Genomic DNA, 14,630 nt, shown 5'->3' on the forward strand with positions numbered 1-14,630 from the left:
CGCCACTTCCCAGGGGACACTGTTGCTCCTGGGGTATCGGCGAGGACCATTCGCAACCGTCTCCATGAAGCTGGGCTACGGTCCCGCACACCGTTAGGCCGTCTTCCGCTCACGCCCCAACATCGTGCAGCCCACCTCCAGTGGTGTCGCGACAGGCGTGAATGGAGGGACGAATGGAGACGTGTCGTCTTCAGCGATGAGAGTCGCTTCTGCCTTGGTGCCAATGATGGTCGTATGCGTGTTTGGCGCCGTACAGGTGAGCGCCACAATCAGGACTGCATACGACCGAGGCACACAGGGCCAACACCCGGCATCATGGTGTGGGGAGCGATCTCCTACACTGGCCGTACACCACTGGTGATCGTCGAGGGGACACTGAATAGTGCACGGTACATCCAAACCGTCATCGAACCCATCGTTCTACCATTCCTAGACCGGCAAGGGAACTTGCTGTTCCAACAGGACAATGCACGTCCGCATGTATCCCGTGCCACCCAACGTGCTCTAGAAGGTGTAAGTCAACTACCCTGGCCAGCAAGATCTCCGGATCTGTCCCCCATTGAGCATGTTTGGGACTGGATGAAGCGTCGTCTCACGCGGTCTGCACGTCCAGCACGAACGCTGGTCCAACTGAGGCGCCAGGTGGAAATGGCATGGCAAGCCGTTCCACAGGACTACATCCAGCATCTCTACGATCGTCTCCATGGGAGAATAGCAGCCTGCATTGCTGCGAAAGGTGGATATACACTGTACTAGTGCCGACATTGTGCATGCTCTGTTGCCTGTGTCTATGTGCCTGTGGTTCTGTCAGTGTGATCATGTGATGTATTTGACCCCAGGAATGTGTCAATAAAGTTTCCCCTTCCTGGGACAATGAATTCACGGTGTTCTTATTTCAATTTCCAGGAGTGTAGTATGTAATATTATCGAAAAATTGGCAACTGGAACATTGAGATTCAGTATCTTACAAAATTTTGGTTTCGCTGTTGCTCCACACTTGTTTAAAATATTTCATATCACCACAACAGAATACGGCGGTGTAATGATGACATTACCTATTACTGGAATGATTCTTTGAGATAACTATTCCACTTAAAAATATAAACCAGAAGCATCTGCTAAAAAATCACAAGCAGTTTCTTCTGTCTTTGCGTGTGAACAACTTGGATATATCGTCAATAATGGATCCATATCAACTTAGTCCTCTCCCGATTTTACCAGTAATCTCCGAAAATAGTTTACAGTAAACTATGAACACCTTTTTCTTGTCATCTGAGACTGGATGGCTGAACAGTACTTACGATTGTGTTTAGAAAAAGAGTTTCGTAATAGTCGATCGACATTTCTAGGGAGACTTCCGCTCTTGTATATCTTGCTGGGACCTCCAGAATTCGGTTGCCTCCATCTCAACACGAGTGTATCCCTTAGCTTCGTTTTTCTATATAAAAATTCACTTCATTTCACTTATATGGCTGAGTGACGTCAATATATTCGTCTTTTGTTACAATTGTTGGCCTTTCTCGTAGAATTTGATTGTTGTTTCGGAACATCAAGTCCGTGACTGGCTCAAAATGGTCTCCAAGGAGCTGAACATAACCATTTCCAGTCAATGATCGGTTCAGTTGGACCAAGGGACCCAGTTGATTCCTTGTAAACACAGCCCACATACTTACGCAGCCATCACCAGCTTGCACAGTGCCTTGTTGACAACTTGGGTCCGTGGCTCCGTGGGGTCTGCGCCACTCTCGAAACCCACCATCAGCTCTCACTAACGGAAATCGGAACTCATCTGACCAGGCTATAGTTCCCAGTTGTCTAGGGTGCAACCGATAAGTCCAGGAAGGACGGTATATGTGATGTGGTCATAACAATAGCACTCGCGCCGGTCGTTTGGTGCCATATCCCATTAACGCCAAATTCAGTGGCATTGTCCTAACGGATACGTTCGTCATAAGTGCCACGCTGATTTACGTGCTGCTCTCGGTCGGTAAGTGAAAGCCGTCGTCCACTGCATTCTCCATGGTGAGAGGTAATAAATGAAATCTGGTGTTCTCTGGTGAATTCCCTAACGATTTCCGAAATGAAGTGTCCCTTGCGTCTAGCTCCAAATATCATTTTGCGTTCAAAGTCTGTAAATTCCTGATGTGCAGCAATAATCATGTCGGAAACCTTTTCACATGAATCAACCGAATCAAATAACATTTCCGCCGATGCATTGTCCTTTTATGCTTTGTGTACTTGTGCATATCGTTTGCCACCTCACTGTATGTGCAGTTAAGCCATATTTCGTCAGTCGCGCAGCATCTTGTATCTTGGAACATGGAGCCCGTGATTCTTGAGTTTCTCTAATGCCTTAACAATTTTATCTGTTTAGAAAATAGAAATTCGTCTTAGTTGCCAATAGTTACTATTTTAAAATGTGTTTAATTTGTAAATGGTTGTTGATTATTGTTCTGCTTAATATGACTGATTATTGGTGTGTAACAGAGTAATAATGTGACAGATAGGCTATTAAATACAGTACTGGTAAAATTTTTCCGATTGCAACGCTTTTAAACTTAAGTCGAATATTTGTTCCTAGGTACATGACCATGTTATACCTTGAAACACGTTTTCACATTTGGGAAAACCTTAATTTTTCGGAGTAATTTTTGTGATTTCAGAGAAAGGCTGCAGTACATAAAAAGTGAATGCCGTCTTTTCAAAATGGAATAAGAAAACGTATTAAACGTCTATACAGGACTGGCTAGAGGCGAAAGTCTGAAAAGTGTACTCTCCACTTCATGACGAAGAAACTAGGTGAAACATTCAATATTGCCAGACAAACAATAATTTTTCTGAGACAAAATTGTGTGTAAGAAGTAAAGAACATGACACTATCATAGATAGAAAATCAATTGAGGCATGCCAAAAGTATAAATATCTTTGAGTCATAATCTGAGACCAGGCTTCTAGTAAACAAGAAATAAGGCAGAGGACAACTCGAGCCAAACCGGCCTTCAATAAGCTTTGGTAGGATCAAATTAAGAGAAACGCAAGAAAAGGCTTTATGAATCAGTAACACACAGCATTCGATTGTAGTAGCAAAATCCTGGGAAACAACAAAAAGAGACTGAAGAAGACCGGTCACCATGCAAATGGATTTTTCTAGAAGTTGTAGTCTTAAAGCAACAGAAGATCCCAAATGAAGCAGTCAGGAAGCAATGCAAACTCCTACATATATTACAGAAGAAGAGGAAAAACAGCTTTTGAAATGCTATGGACATATAATGAAATAAGGGGGTGAACGGTAGCTATAAAAAGGTCTATGTCAGCAACTTCCATGCAAGAAAGATGGAGGAATAAGATGTTCAGAATGGAAAAATCAATAGGAGGAGGATATGTAGCGAAGAAATTTGGGAGATGATTCATCCCAGGATCAAGAGGCTTGGATACGAGGTTGTGGGGATGGCATAAAGATCTGTAAACAACATAGGTGAAAAAGATCAGTGTAATGTGGTTCGCAGGTGACAAACCAATATTCTATGCAAATGAACGTGAACTGAGTACTTAATGAACCCAAGCCTGTCTCCGTAGCTCCGTGGTCAGCATGTGTGAGTGCAATGTAGAGAATCCCAGTTCTATTTGCTGTACTCGAAAGGATTATTCCTTGATGGGAAGGCTGAAATGTGGTGCAACCAGCCTCGTGATACCAACTAAGGAGCGACTTGAATGGTAAATAGTGGCTCCAAGGTCTAAATAGCCGCCAGCAGACGGGACAACAGTGTGCTGACCCCACACGCCTCCATACCACATCCAGTGAGACCATACGCATAGGATGACATGACGGTCGATCGGTCCCAATTAGCCCATCTGGATCAGGACCCAGAACATTGGTTTGCTTACTTTAAAGAACTGAATTGTTTTCTAACTGATGGTTATTATGAGAGCATCAGTAAAAATACACTCTAAGACAAAAAACGACATACCACAAAGGAGTTATCCAAACAGGATGGAAATTGGTAGACGTAATGTACATGTCAAGGCAAACGATTGATTACGAATTTATAAAAACTGCATGATTTATTCAAGAGAAAGGGCTGCGCAAGTTCAGCATGTCAGTAAATCGTTGGTCCACTTCTGGTTCTTATGCAAGCAGTTATTCAGTTTGCCATTGATTAAGAGCGTTGTCTGATGTCATCCTGAGGAATATCATGCCAGATTCTGTCCAACAGGAAAGTCCGCAAAATCTCGAGGCTGTTGGAGGGCCCTACCCATAATACTACAAATGTTCTCAGTTTGGAAGAGATCTGCCAACCTTACTGGCCAAGGTAGGGTTTGTAAAACATAAATACAAGCAGTAGAAACTCTCACCGTGTGCGGGCAGGCATTATCTTGCTTTGATGTACGTCCAGGATGGTCTACCATGAAGGGCAAGAAAAGGGGGCCTATAATATCGTCGCTGTACCTCTGTGCTGTAAGGGTATCACTGATGACAACCAACGAGGCCCTGCAAGGAAATGAAACGGCACCCCAGATGGTCGCTCCTGGTTGTTGGACCGTGTGGCGGACAACAGTTATGCTGGTATCCCATCTCTGTCTAAGATGATTCCAGAGATGTCTTCGTTGGTCATCGAGGCTCAGTTCGAAGTGCGAATCATCACTGAAGACAATTCTACTCTGTCCAATGAGATTACAGGCCGAATGTGCCCAATGCCACTGTAAATGGGCTTGTTGATGTAGTGGTCAATGGTAGTAGGCATAAGGGGATCTGTGAGCTAAGCCCCCTTTCTGCGAGCTACCTGTTAATGCCCCTTGTAGTCAATGAACCACCAGTTGCATGTCGGATCGATGATAATGATGAATCTGGGGCTCTGAATGCCTCTCTGGCCATTGCTCAATTCTCACATTGTATCGTCTCTCTAGGTCGACTACTTCCTTTTTGATGCGGTGTTCAGCCATGGGTCACACATTACGGCAAACATCATTGAACAGTGATAACTCTGTCATTCAAATACTGAGCGATTCACCAAATACTTCAACTGGCTTCTTCAATTACCAACTACACATTCTCTCTCAAATGCTGAGATTTGTGTAGGTTGCCCATGCACCTGTCTGTGAGACATAGTTAATGTCCAGCTCAGTGCATGGACTGAAATTCACAAACAATTTATGCCCTGATATCGACACGTCCGCTGTTTACTGCCCTTACCAGCTGCATGGTGCTATTACACTGCAGCATCACAAACTTATCCATCAGCCATTTTGCATTTTCTGTTGAAACCAGAATGAATATAAGCTTGCGACCAATTTGCATACCTCCTTCGTGGAGAACTTTTCTCCTGTTTTAGAATGTATTTTTTCCCAGTTTCTATCACAGCTGCATTAAAAAAATAATTTATTTGTGGTAATTAGTTTTGGAGAACATTGTCCACTCTCAAACCATAGCCTTCATTGTTGATGTTAACATACATTTCCTCCAGTGCACTTATATGCATTAGCCCTGACAGGTATTCTTATACACGATCGTCAGAAAGAATCTGAAATGCTTTTAAGGATGTTGCAGGAGAGGTTGTGTTGAGAAATAACCGTTCAGAAAAAAGTTTGATAAGTTGATCTGTTTCTGAGTTATTTGGCAATGAAGTTAGCCAGTCACTCATCACACATGCAAATTCAAGCAGTATGCCAGAGGCAGTCCCGCCAAATATATTCTTCGTTTGGTTTCCTCAAACCAAAGAAATGTAGCTTTTGCTCACCTGGCTTAAATTTATCACTTCTGAAAAAGGAATATTTTAACTGGTAGTAAGCATTTCATCAAGTGGTAACGGATGGTCTCACAGATGTCTGTCCATTACCACATTTTAGCACATTTAAGTGTTTGAATTTGCATGTGCGTCGACCTGATTGACTAACTTATGCTAAATAACTCGGAAACAGCGCAATGTGTCGATCTTTCTTGTTAATAATTACTGCTCAGCACAATCTTCCCTCTGATGCATGCAAAAGCTTTTCAGATTGCTTCTGACCTCCATGATATGTACAAAATAGTAATGCCTGTGCAAGATCTAAAAACTTCACGAAGATCAGAAAGGAAAGCTCCCTCCAACTGTTTGCAGTAGGAGTGAGCTGTCTTTCTGGTCTTTCTAAAGTTTTTGAACCTTGTGCAAGTATTACTGTTTTATACATATATAACAATGCCAGTAATGGCTATTGCATATGTGTGCAATGGTAGGAATGCATGTTGACGTACACAATGAAGGCTTTAGTCTGAGAACGGAAAATGTAATCTGAAACTAGTCTCTAGAAATAAAAAAAGGTTTCTGAATGTAACTGCAACAGAAATTGAGAAAAAATAAAATTTAGTAATAATAGTTGCTGGTATTGTTTCCTACATTATGTTGGAATTTTGTAATCAAGTACTTGATCACACTTAGACTGTTCTGCTGAGTCATCAGCCATCTGACTGGTTTGATGCGGCATAAGGCAAATTCCTCTCATGTTCCAGCCTCTTCATCTCACAGCAGCATTTTCACCCAATATCCTTAATTATTTCTTGGATATATTCCAATCCCCGCCTTCCCCTACGCGTTTTACCCTCTACAGCTTCCTCCAGTACCACGTATCTTATTCCCTATTGTCTTAAAAATTATAGTATCATCCTGTTCCCCTAATCAATGTTGTCCACGTATTTCTATCCTCACCAGCTCCACATAAAAGCACCTCCTTTCTTATTTTCTTTGCAATCTAATTTTCAATTCACTTCTATAGCATCTCATTTCAAGTGCTTAATTTTCTTTCTGGGTTTCCTCCACAGTCCCTGATTTACTTCCTTGCAGTCCTTTGCTCCAGACGTACATATTTAGAAATTTCTTTGTCACACTAAGGCCAATTTTTGGCACTAGAAAATCTTATTTTGGCCTGGAATGCCCTCTTTGCCTGTGCTACTGGTGCTCAAGTTATCTTTGCTTTGCTTGTCATACACTCTAAGGAAAAAACAAAAGAAAAAAATATTCGCCATGAAGGAATTATCTGAATGGGACAAAATCGATAGATGTGATGTACATGTAGAGAAAATCATATCATTAAAATCTCAGAAAAATTGGATGATTCATTCAAGAGCTTCGCAAAGTGAGCAAGTTGATAAAATGTTGGTTCATGTCCGGCCTTTATGCAAGCAGTTATTCGACTTGGAATTGATTCATGGAGTTGTTTGATGTTTGGTAACTTCAACAATAGTAGCAAAAGGGAGAACACTGCCCAATGTAAGCCAACTGTCATAAAACAAACTATCATGGAACCACCAGTCGTCAAATAAACAATAACTCCAGAAGACTTTGTTTTAATGTGTATCAACCCGCCATATGCTACTGCCGACGTCCCTTATCCTGCCAGGAGAAATGTAAATAATAAATTAAAATTTTTGTGATTTTTCCTTGATGTTTGGAAAGCAGTATCTCTAACAGTGGTCCCCTTGCACAGGTGTACACACTAATCTCAGCTGGCAACGAGACGACAGCAAGTACCATCAGCTTCACCCTGGCGCTCCTGGCTCTGCACCCCGAGTGGCAGCAGGCGGTGCACGCCGAACTCGACGCCGTGTTCGGCGTGGGGTGCGAGGGCGAGAACTGCCACAGGCCAGCTACTCCACAGGACCTTGCGAAGCTGCAGGTGCTCGACCGGGTCATCAAGGTGAGGAAGCACCACTGCTGGCGTGTCAGAATTATTTCACACTTGCCCTCTATACAGTGTGGTCCTCATGGAAAATCGCCACAGCGATTTCACATGTTGAGATCGATTCACACTAGATATCGCAGGAATATCACAAAACAACACCATACAATGGTCCTGTGTTCACACCAGATCAGTGAGCTCAGTAATGAACTGGGGACAGCAGGTGTTTGTCTAGATTTCTTTTTTATGGTGGGGCTGGAACATAATTTTACACACACTCTTCCCCATCCCTCCCCAACCACGAACAAATATAAATTGCTGTCACCGCCACTTTTAACATGCCATGGGTGCCTAGGATTTTATAAACAATAACATTATTTTATGAATAATGACTTTGATAGCAATGAAGTGTAACACCATGAAACAGCAACGCCATATATATCAAACTCTGTAGCGACGTTTATCACATAATTTTCACCAGCGGAAAAATTCTCCTATTGGAGCACAAAAAATGCGACTATGTTCCCATTTATTTAAAAGATTCTGACTCAAAAGTAGGGTACCAGCTGCCTTATTCACCTTTCTCAGCACCTATAAAAAATTTTCCAAAAATTTTATCATGTGAATATATTCGTACTGTTTTGAACTGCAGCTCCCCTCAGACTCCCACACGCTCTCCTAACTGTAACACACACACACACTAGTCCTTCGCTGTAAGCCGCTCATACCCATCCTCTTCCACTTATCTGTTCTCCTTGACTCATTCAGCTCAACTTATTATCTCTTTGTATCTCTTTGTCATTGTCTCCCCTTTTCATAGCCACTGTCCTGTTCATTTTGTGCTAGTACAACAGTCTCTTCTCACTTTTGCTATCTCCCTCTTGCTCTCTCTTTCTGCTAATATCTCATTCCTTGCTGTCTCTCCTCACTGTCACTATCCTCTCTTCCTCATTGCCATTGTCATATACTCTGTTTCTCATCATCACTGGCTCTCACCCACTTCCACTCTGTCTTTCTCTTTATTCCCCCCCCCCCCTGATTCTGCCCCTCTGACATTCACTCTTTTCCTAGCACTGTTTTGTCCCTGTCAACCACAGTCCACTGCCACTTTGCCCCTCTCTTTCCCTCACAGTGCCATTGTCTCCTTCGCTCTTTCTGCATCTCAACTGCTGTCTACCGTCATCCAGTGTTTATTACTTTTCTGTCTCTTTCCCACTGGCACTGTCATCTACTCTCTCTGCATAAAGCAGCGCGAATATGTTCACGCGACAAAGTTTTTGGCGAAATTTGTAAGGATACTGGGGAAGTCCGAATGAGGCAGCCGGTGCCCCGCTTTTCATTCAGAGCCTTTTAAATAAACAGAATCATATTCGCATTATTTGTGCTCCAGAAGGAGCATTTTTCTCGTGGTTACCTGATTTTTCCTGCTGCAGCAGGCATATAACTCACATGAAAAGAAATGTATTGGTCAGTAAAATATAGATAGTTTACTTATGCGAAACTGAAATAACGCAAAACTAATTTTACACTGAGACCGGATTTTAGGTGTTAAAATTTTTGGATATGTTTCAGTACTACAACGTGGTGTTGTCAGGTGATAATAGAGACACTTTACAGCATATATCTCTGTGCTACGTTACTTTATAAGCTACGTTTTTGCCTCACACCGGGTTTTACGCACGTAAAACGTTGAATCTCTTTATATCAGAAACGGGTAAAAATACGAAGAAAATTTTCAAGTTCGATTGAGATCGGTGTCTTTGGAACACATCGTAAAAATTACAGGCATTTGCTGTGCTTAGCCGTTGTGGAATCTGCGGGTGGGTTTTGGTAACCCAAAAAACAAGTTTTTGGAGTGTTTCTCGATAATGCATAAAGAGTTTTGAAGAGAGGGTTATGGCGTTCCTAGATAAATGTCCAGAAATTTGAGAAATTTGCTGTGGTTATTTATCATCTAGATTTCGCAACTTACTGGCTGTTACTCGTAGAAGTAGGGTAACTTTGAACATCTCTGTCTTGAAAATGGGTGAAGACATCAAGAAAATTTTCATGGTTGATTGACATCGGGATCTTAGGAATGTGTCGTAAATATTTCAGTCATTTGCTGTGAATAGTCGTCTTGGAATCATTGTATGGGTTTTGGTCCGCTAGTAACGGCGAAAATTTAGTAAAGAAAAAAATTTCTGTTGGGTTTCCGAGGACCCAGCAATGAACTAATGATGCCTCCATAAGTCCCATCAAACCGATCGTAGACCACATCAAACGTTAACAGAACCAAATGACTTGTTCGATTTGCCTAAGCAGGAGAAAATGTGTAATATTCACACCCTTCTGTTTCTTATAAAAATGATCCCCGTTCCTTGGATTATCCAAAACAGCCGGCCGGTGTGGCCGTGCGATTCTAGGTGCTTCAGTCTGGAACAGCGTGACCGCTACGGTCGCAGGTTCGAATCCGGCCTGGGGCATGGATGTGTGTGATGTCCTTAGGTTAGTTAAACCTAAGTAGTTCTAAGTTCTAGGGCACTGATGACCTCAGATGTTAAGTCCCATAGTGCTCAGGGCCATTTGAACCATTTGTCCAAAGCAGCTGCTCCTACTTTTTAACACCAATAGAAGCCGAGGTATGAGAACCAAAAAAACTCGTTTTTATGCGCGGTGTTTTGAAAGATAGTTATGTATGTTGTCGCATGCTTACCGATTCTATTCCGAACTGATGTCCATTATCACATCAGTCTGATGTTTGACCGCCAGGTACGGAGACACTTTTGTATTCATTGTGGTATAGAAGCAAACAGCCCCGAACTGCATCTTGAGAAATGTCTTACACTGCATAAAACAGATTCTGATGTCAGTACGTGACGATTGCTGGTGAAGACTTGTATCCATGTGAACGTCCTCCCAGAGCTTGCCAGACATTACCTATGGGTCTCAAATCGGCGGATAAGTCCGGCCGGTCAAGAACCTGTACATTCCTCAAACCTTTTGTGATGTGTGAGGTCTTCCATTATCTTGCTGGAATATGCCATTATGTACCTGGGCCATGAAGGATGTGACACCTGGGCTTACCATTCTTACGACACGCTGGTGAGCATTCAGCCTATTTTCAACAGTTACCAAATACATCCTTTGTCATAACCAATGGTCACACACATCATGGTTCCTACGTTAGACAGATGTGTGTCTCAAGAACTGCTGCTTCCTGATACCTTCCACCAGGCCGTCAATAGACATATTGGCATCTATCTGACCGCTACAAACTGAAGCGAAACGGATCATTGATCATCCCAAAATTCCGTTCAGGCTCCCAGTTGACTTTGCCCCTGCATCATGCAAGACTGTTGCTTGTCATGTACTGACATCATAGCGCCTCGAGACTTGAACACAGCTTCCAATAATATGTACCCGACACTTCGTGCTGAAACTCTTGCCTATAATCTCACCGCGAATTTCAAATGTTGCCATTCATCTATCCGTCAAAACCAGTGGAACAACCCTACGATACTCTTCCAAGATATCCTTTCAGGTGGCGCCCGTGGCTATTCTTGTTGCCACAGTATTGTCCTGCCTGCATCCCGTCATCACTCTATCTGTGTTCGTTGCACCACAGACAGGTGTTTGTGTGCTCTGTCGGTATGATGCTCCCATGTCCCTCATCTCAATGACTCGATCGTTTGTTTTCGATGTGCGAAAGGTGCACTGCACCGTTCCTTGCCTTAAGTGTACTATATAAATCAAGTCAATTGCTCTCGACAACTTTTAATACCAACTCTGCCAACACCGTTAACTTTCAATTATTTTGGGTCGCCAGCCTTACTGTCAAAGGTTCAGCCAGTGAGACAAGGGGAATTATTCTAACAAGGGGAGGCCGCCAATTATGAAATTCAGATTCGATTCATACTGCGCATAATAAAAGCTCATGGCCGGAGGCGTAATGTGGCAAAGCACCAAGATGCACTTCATCTATATCTACTACATCTACATTGATACTCCGCAAGCCACCCAACGGTGTGTGGCGGAGGGCACTTTACGTGCCACTGTCATTACCTCCCTTTCCTGTTCCAGTCGCGTATGGTTCGCGGGAAGAACGACTGTCTGAAAGCCTCCGTGCGCGCTCTAATCTCTCTAATTTTACATTCGTGATCTCCTCGGGAAGTATAAGTAGGGGGAAGCAATATATTCGATACCTCATCCAGAAACGCACCCTCTCGAAACCTGGCGAGCAAGCTACACCGCGATGCAGAGCGCCTCTCTTGCAGAGTCTGCCACTTGAGTTTATTAAACATCTCCGTAACGCTATCACGGTTACCAAATAACCCAGTGACGAAACGCGCCGCTCTTCTTTGGATCTTCTCTATCTCCTCCGTCAACCCGACCTGGTACGGATCCCACACTGATGAGCAATACTCAAGTATAGGTCGAACGAGTGTTTTGTAAGCCACCTCCTTTGTTGATGGACTACATTTTCTAAGCACTCTCCCAATGAATCTCAACCTGGTACCCGCCTTACCAACAATTAGTTTTATATGATCATTCCACTTCAAATCGTTCCGTACGCATACTCCCAGATATTTTACAGAAGTAACTGCTACCAGTGTTTGTTCCGCTATCACATAATCATACAATAAAGGATCCTTCTTTCTATGTATTCGCACTTCTCAGCCGTTGTCGAGAAAATCGACAGTTAAAAGAAACCGTTGCGGTGAAATACTCTCTACGGCTAATAATGTTCTACAGCGTCGTGGCGCAGCGGTAAGCGCGCGGGTTCGTAATCCGAAGGTCGCCGGATCGAATCCCGCAGCATGCAACGGCATGCAACTAATAATAAATAAAAAGTTGCATGCCGCGGGATTCGATCCGGCGACCTTCGGATTACGAACCCATTGCTTATGCATGTTGGTGAAGGCGAATCGCTCTCCAATTGTACCGCCTCCATTTTTCCGTTTGTTTAACAGGGTGTACCAAAGCTCTCACGCCCGCACTGATTTTCGACGATGTTATAAGTTGCGCTAGGGACCGCATCTACCTTCTTTCGAAGTTAGCATGCAACTACGCTGTTATGCGGCGGGCCGGCCGAAGTGGCCGTGCGGTTAAAGGCGCTGCAGTCTGGAACCGCCAGACCGCTACGGTCGCAGGTTCGAATCCTGCCTCGGGCATGGATGTTTGTGATGTCCTTAGGTTAGTTAGGTTTAACTGGTTATAAGTTCTAGGGGACTAATGACTTCAGCAGTTGAGTCCAATAGTGCTCAGAGTCATTTGAACCATTTTTGTTATGCGGCGGCTCGTTTCGGCCCATTCAACATCTGTCCATCAAGTGTAACGAGCGAGTAACGGAGTTTATATTTCATACCTGCCACAGCAAATTTGTGTTCGTGGAGCCTCTATTCTAATTCGAACGTTTGACTTACGCTATACGTACGTATTCGTTTCGGAATATCGTTTCTACGTCTTACGTTAACTATACGTGGTAAACATTATGAAGACAATTAATAACATTTGTGAAATACAACTTTGTTTGCGGAAAACATGATGTTCAAAGTTTTTCCACGACAAACGACTTTCAATAACTTATTATATGCATAATTGTTGCAACTGATTGCCGGGAATTATATATATATATATATATATATATATATATATATATATATATACACATTTGAATTACAAAAAACAAATACATAAAAAAATAGTTGCATGGCGCGAGATTCGATCCGGCGACTTTCCGATTACGAACCCGAGCGCTTACCGCTGCGCCACAATGCTGTAGAAAAATATTAATCGTAGAGAGTATTTCACCGCAACGGTTTCTTTTTAACTGTCGGTTTTCTCGACAACGGCTGAGAAGTGCGTCTTGGTGCTTTGCCACATTACACCTCTGGCCATGAGCTTTTATTATGCGCAGTGTGAATCGAATCCGAATTTCAGAATTGGCGGCCTCCCCTTGTAAGCAGAAAGCAGTGATCCATCTGACAGCCAAAAGACCCAGCGTCCGTTCATAACGATCGTCGAACTGTAGGGAAACCAATGTAGAAATACAGACACTACGCAGTAGCCTTTCCTATCGTCACACAAAGATTACGGAACATAGGACACTTAATAATTACAGGTGGAGAGAATAGCTGTTAAAACTGTTAAAAGGATAAGGCAATAGAAAATAAAAATGAGAGGGGTTTCTATTCACATCTTTTAATATCTGTTTCCATCCTTTTACACTTTCACATGTAAGGTCTCCTCTAGTTTCTGTATCTATATGGTCTAATAAACGCTTCTTCTTTACGCTACGACAAATGTGATTTAAGCAAGCCTCTTTTACACCCTTAGACACTTCCATTCCTTCCTGACAGTTCGTAAAACCCACAAAATTCCAGCCCTCCATTCTTCGACCGATCAGAAATACTTGCTCCCACCCATAAGTGAAACCACAGAAAGTTTACTGCGGCGCTTTAACTTTGACAGTGATCGCAGCAGTGATCGCTCTAATTATGATCAGTCTTAATCCTCAAACAGATCCTTTGCATGTCTTTTAACTGTCTCATAAAAAATTTTCAAACTTTGCCTATTTTTTGCTCATTTAAATGAGAACCTGACCTTAAGGGGAAGCTTCAGGGGAAAAATCAAAATTTTTGACAGTTTATAAAACATGTCAAAAAATGGTTCAAATGGCTCTGAGCACTATGGGACTAAACATATCAGGTCATCAGTCCCCTAGACTTAGAACTACTTAAACCTAACTAACCTAAGGACATCACACACATCCATGCCTGAGGCAGGATTCGAACCTGCGACCGTAGCGGTCGAGCGGTTCCAGACTGAAGCGCCTAGAACCGCTCGGCCACTTCGGCCGGCAGTAAGGGAAAAAAAGGAGCACGAACACCCTGTTTTATTTCATCAACATTGTGTGTGCCTTGCTTAATAGCCATTCTATAATACTTCTGTATTTTGTCAATTACACTGTCAGTTAACCTTCACTTCCCATCCAACCC

The 14,630-nt window shown here is 42.9% G+C and overlaps 1 protein-coding gene across 1 annotated transcript in view; it reads left to right on the forward strand.

Moving 5' to 3' along the window:
* The window catches only part of LOC124550680 (cytochrome P450 4C1-like), a 109,243-nt gene that overhangs the window by 72,688 nt on the left and 21,925 nt on the right, over positions 1-14,630 (forward strand). The window contains exon 5 of the mRNA XM_047125405.1: positions 7,459-7,668. Within this exon, the coding sequence (XP_046981361.1) occupies positions 7,459-7,668 (210 nt within the window). The remainder of the gene's footprint in view (positions 1-7,458; positions 7,669-14,630) is intronic.

This window comes from Schistocerca americana, chromosome 9 (genome assembly GCF_021461395.2).
Source record: "Schistocerca americana isolate TAMUIC-IGC-003095 chromosome 9, iqSchAmer2.1, whole genome shotgun sequence".
In the NCBI taxonomy this organism is placed as follows: Eukaryota; Metazoa; Arthropoda; class Insecta; order Orthoptera; family Acrididae; genus Schistocerca; species Schistocerca americana.